We start from the raw sequence: 4,019 nt of genomic DNA, 5'->3' as shown, positions 1-4,019 counted from the left end.
TTTGAAGATGACTCGCTCCAAATTAAGGAAGAACTGGTTGGGCAACCCTCCAGGTTGAAATTCATTTCGATCGTTGGGATGGGAGGCATTGGCAAGACAACACTTGCAAGAAATATTTACAATGATTCATCTATTGAGTATCACTTCTACATTCGGGCCTGGATAACTCTGTCTCGGGAATATCGTGTGCAAGAACTGCTTCTACACCTTCTAAAATCCATGGGAGACCTCACTGATGAAATGATTCGAAAGGAAACAGATGAATTGAAAACATTAGTATATCAACGCTTGAAGGGCAATAGATATCTCATTGTTATGGATGATGTGTGGGATGCCAAAGTCTTCGATGAATTTAGAAGGATATTCCCGGATGACTATAATGGAAGTCGGATAATTATGACTTCTCGGCTATCCAGTGTTGCCGTTAATACCGACTCTTCCGGCTTTATTCACCATCTGAGTTTTCTAAGTCCCGAACAAAGCTGGAGTCTTCTGTGCCAGAAGGCCTTAGGGAACGAATGTTGCCCCCCTGAACTCAAAGACATTGGAAGGAGGATAGCAGAAAAATGCAGAGGACTTCCACTTACACTTGTAGTAATTGGTGGTGTCCTCTACAAAGCGGAGAAGAAACGAGCCAGTTGGGAGTATGTTGCAAAAAATGTGAAATCTGCAGTAACTGGAAATCATGATGATTTCATGGAAACACTATCTTCGAGTTACAACCACTTGCCTCATCGTCTTAGAGCATGCTTCCTTTATATGGGAGTTTTCCCTGAAGATTTTGTGATCCCGGTCTCCTATCTTATCAGGCTATGGGTTGCTGAGGGATTTTTAAAGCCAAATACACATAAAAGTTTGGAAGAAGTGGCAAAGGAGTATTTGGAAGAGCTTATTGAAAGAAATTTAATTATGGTTTGTGATCGGATTTGCACTGGAGAAATCAAGACCTGCAGCATCCATGACTCCATGAGAGAACTTTGCATGAGGAAAGCTCAGGAGGAGAAGTTTCTTTATGTTGCCAATCAAAAATTTGATACTTCGTCGGAAGTCGTGAAAAATCAGCGTCACCTAAGTATTCATCCATACGTGCTGAATGCAGTCATATATTACTCAACTTTTCGTTCACTTCTATACTTCAGTTTTTATCTATTACCAAATTCTCTATGTTTTCAACTTCTCAGGGTGTTGGAAGCAGGCAATATAGATTTCTCTGAGTTTCCAAAGGAAATATTAAAACTTTCTAATTTAAGGTACATTGCTTTGTCCTGCAGTGGGAAATTCAAGATTCCTGCCTCAATATCTAAACTTTGCAATCTTCAGACCTTGATTGTTTTTCAAGGTTATTTTGCTGAAAGATTGTTCTTACCACGGGAACTCTTGAAGATGCCACAGTTAAGGCATCTCTTGTTCGATAAAGCTGTCTTGCTTTGTTCTCATGGTCCACAAAATGTGAACCTACAAACACTTTCTGGTGTAATAGATTTCAAATTGACTCAGGAGACCCTTCGAACAATTCCTAACCTGAGGACATTGGGAATTTCTTACCATTGTGAACCTCAAACTGAGTTGTCATTCTATTGTCTTGAGAATTTAGTCCATCTGCATCAACTTGAAAGTTTTAAGTGCAAAGTCATTTCCAATGATTGGACATGTATTCCTTTGCCCCAGAACCTTGCTTTCCCACCAAATCTGAAGAAGTTAACTTTGAGTGGTTGCAGACTTTCTAGGCATAATATGTTTCCTGGTAATCTTCCCAATCTTGAAGTTCTCAAATTAAAAGAGGTTGCCTTCGAAAACAATGCATGGGAAACGGAAGGGGAATTTTCTCGATTAAAATTCCTGCATGTTGAAACCCGTCGTTTTAAAATCTGGGAAGCCGAGGCAGCACATTTCCCTAGCCTACAGTGCCTATGTCTTAGGGGTTGCACGAGTTTAAAATGCATCCCTTCTGGAATTGGAGAAATTCTAACTCTTCAGCAAATCATCTTGTATGGATGTACGATAACTGTTGAGAATTCAGCAAATTCAATACTAAAGGAACAACAAGACTGGGGGAACTATGACCTAAAGGTTCATGTCAATTCCAATTATTTTGGAAACAAAGATATCAATGGCAACCTCTACCGTAAGGTAAAAGTTTCCCTTGGGCATAAAGTATCTACTAAGAAAAAAATCCATTTATATTAACTGCACTGTTTATTCAACTTTAGTCTTTCAACACTAAGCTCTCATATGCATACCAAAAGATACTTCAATAAAGGTATGATACGTGATAATTTTTCATAAATCAGTCATAGCAAAGTATGAATTCTATCTTCTATTCCAATGCTATGTTAGCCTATTAAAGAGGGACTAAGAATATTTCTAAATTTAGAACCCTTTTATTTTATTTTATTTTGGCTCCTAAGAATCTTTACTGCATGGATATAGCTTGTTTTGTTTACAAGTACTTAACTGGGTGCAAGGTTGACTTTCTAACATATCCAATGGATAAAACTATAGATTGGGAGAACATATTTGTGTGCCATTTGTTTCAATTCAGGATCTCTCATTCAAAATCTAAAAGATCGTGTTTCAATTGTATATTGGCTTGAGATTCAAGGAGAAAAGCTTAACTTCAATCAAAGTAGACAAAGGTCCTAACCTTTCATTTATTAATTTTGTTAAGACTGGGGATGATAAGATAAGTTTAGTCTACACTTCAGGGGTCATGCGAAAACTATATTTAAATGAATAAATATAGCTATGGGTTTAACTTCAATTACATTTTAGACTTTACTAAAATTTAGAGCTGGCCTAAACATGGGATTTTGGGATGGGTTATATTTTTTTTTTGAACCAATTTTATAAACTAGAATTTTTTTTTCTTTTCTTTTCTTTTCTTTTTTTTTTTGGAAAAAAAAAAAAGGCACCATTAGGCATGGTCTATAGACTAATTTCTTAAAGTAGGTATGCCCCTAAATGTAGTCTCTTTTAAGCAATTTTTACTTTCGGCGATTTGATTAGCATGCACAATACCTACTTGACATTGTCCTGCTTTTTTGTCAAGCACATGATGGAAAAATGAATTCGACGTGCATGTGAAATGACGTGTAAAAGATATATACTACTTAAACTTAATCTACTTTATAGTCTTTTTCTTCTTTCCATTATTTTTTGCAGTTGAGAAAAATTAGGAAGGACGTGAAACAACAGCCGCGACATACGAAGTTGTAAGTTCTATGTGTATTTAATTTAAAGTAATATAGCATTAGTAGATTGTTCTAGAAAAAGACAAAGCATTTTGTTCATTGATTATTATGCTACTCTTCATTTGTCAAAACAATGCCTCCTTAGCAATTGCAGATATGGTGCTGAGATTTCTTTGCCTGGCCTGTCAATGGTCGATTTTATATCATCGTGATACCTAATTTGTGGAGAAAATTTCATGATACCTAATTTGTCTTAATTGGGTCTTCAAACTATTTGTTCTTAAAATAACCATAATACCTAATCACACTGGTGAATAAATTATTTTATATACAATGTGCTGATAATTTGTACTGCTTTTATTCACCTTTATCACTATTGAGTAACAATGCTTTCCACTCTAACATTCTCACAAGTGGACATCCTTTCAATACTTTTCAGTAATTAGGATTGTGATAGTTATTGAAATCATGTGCCATATAGTGCGTAGAGATTGAAATATATTGCTTTACAACTAGTTCATAGGGACACCATCCCTTAGCTGTCCATATGAAGTTACTCTTTGCTGGGCAGTGGCTTTCCTTCATTATAAACTAGCTGTGACTTGCATCATATTGGACATACTAAAAGGAACTTAAGAGAAAGCTCTTACTTTGTCCGTTATATAAATTGTGAACTGATATCCGATATAAACTCGATTTTCGATTAAAAAAAATGTATAAATGAGCAAGTATAATTATTTTCAAAATTTTTCACTCACACTACAACATCTTCTACTTTTTATAACATTTAATCATAACATTCTTATTAGAAATGCTATTAATTAAATA

General features: G+C 35.4%; 1 protein-coding gene across 1 annotated transcript; it reads left to right on the top strand.

Moving 5' to 3' along the window:
- Window positions 1-6: 6 nt before the first annotated feature.
- LOC111387010 (putative late blight resistance protein homolog R1A-10) lies at window positions 7-3,629 on the top strand. Its single transcript, XM_023011527.1, has 3 exons — window positions 7-2,130; window positions 3,163-3,212; window positions 3,346-3,629. The coding sequence occupies exons 1-3, from the start codon at window positions 79-81 to the stop codon at window positions 3,401-3,403; spliced, it is 2,160 nt and encodes a 719-aa protein (XP_022867295.1). The 5' UTR covers window positions 7-78; the 3' UTR covers window positions 3,404-3,629.
- The last annotated feature ends 390 nt before the right edge of the window (window positions 3,630-4,019 follow it).

Source organism: Olea europaea, unplaced genomic scaffold (genome assembly GCF_002742605.1).
Source record: "Olea europaea var. sylvestris unplaced genomic scaffold, O_europaea_v1 scaffold3838, whole genome shotgun sequence".
Lineage (NCBI taxonomy): Eukaryota > Viridiplantae > Streptophyta > Magnoliopsida > Lamiales > Oleaceae > Olea > Olea europaea.
Note: the sequence above shows the minus strand (reverse complement) of the source record. Positions and strands in the feature narration are given on the sequence as shown.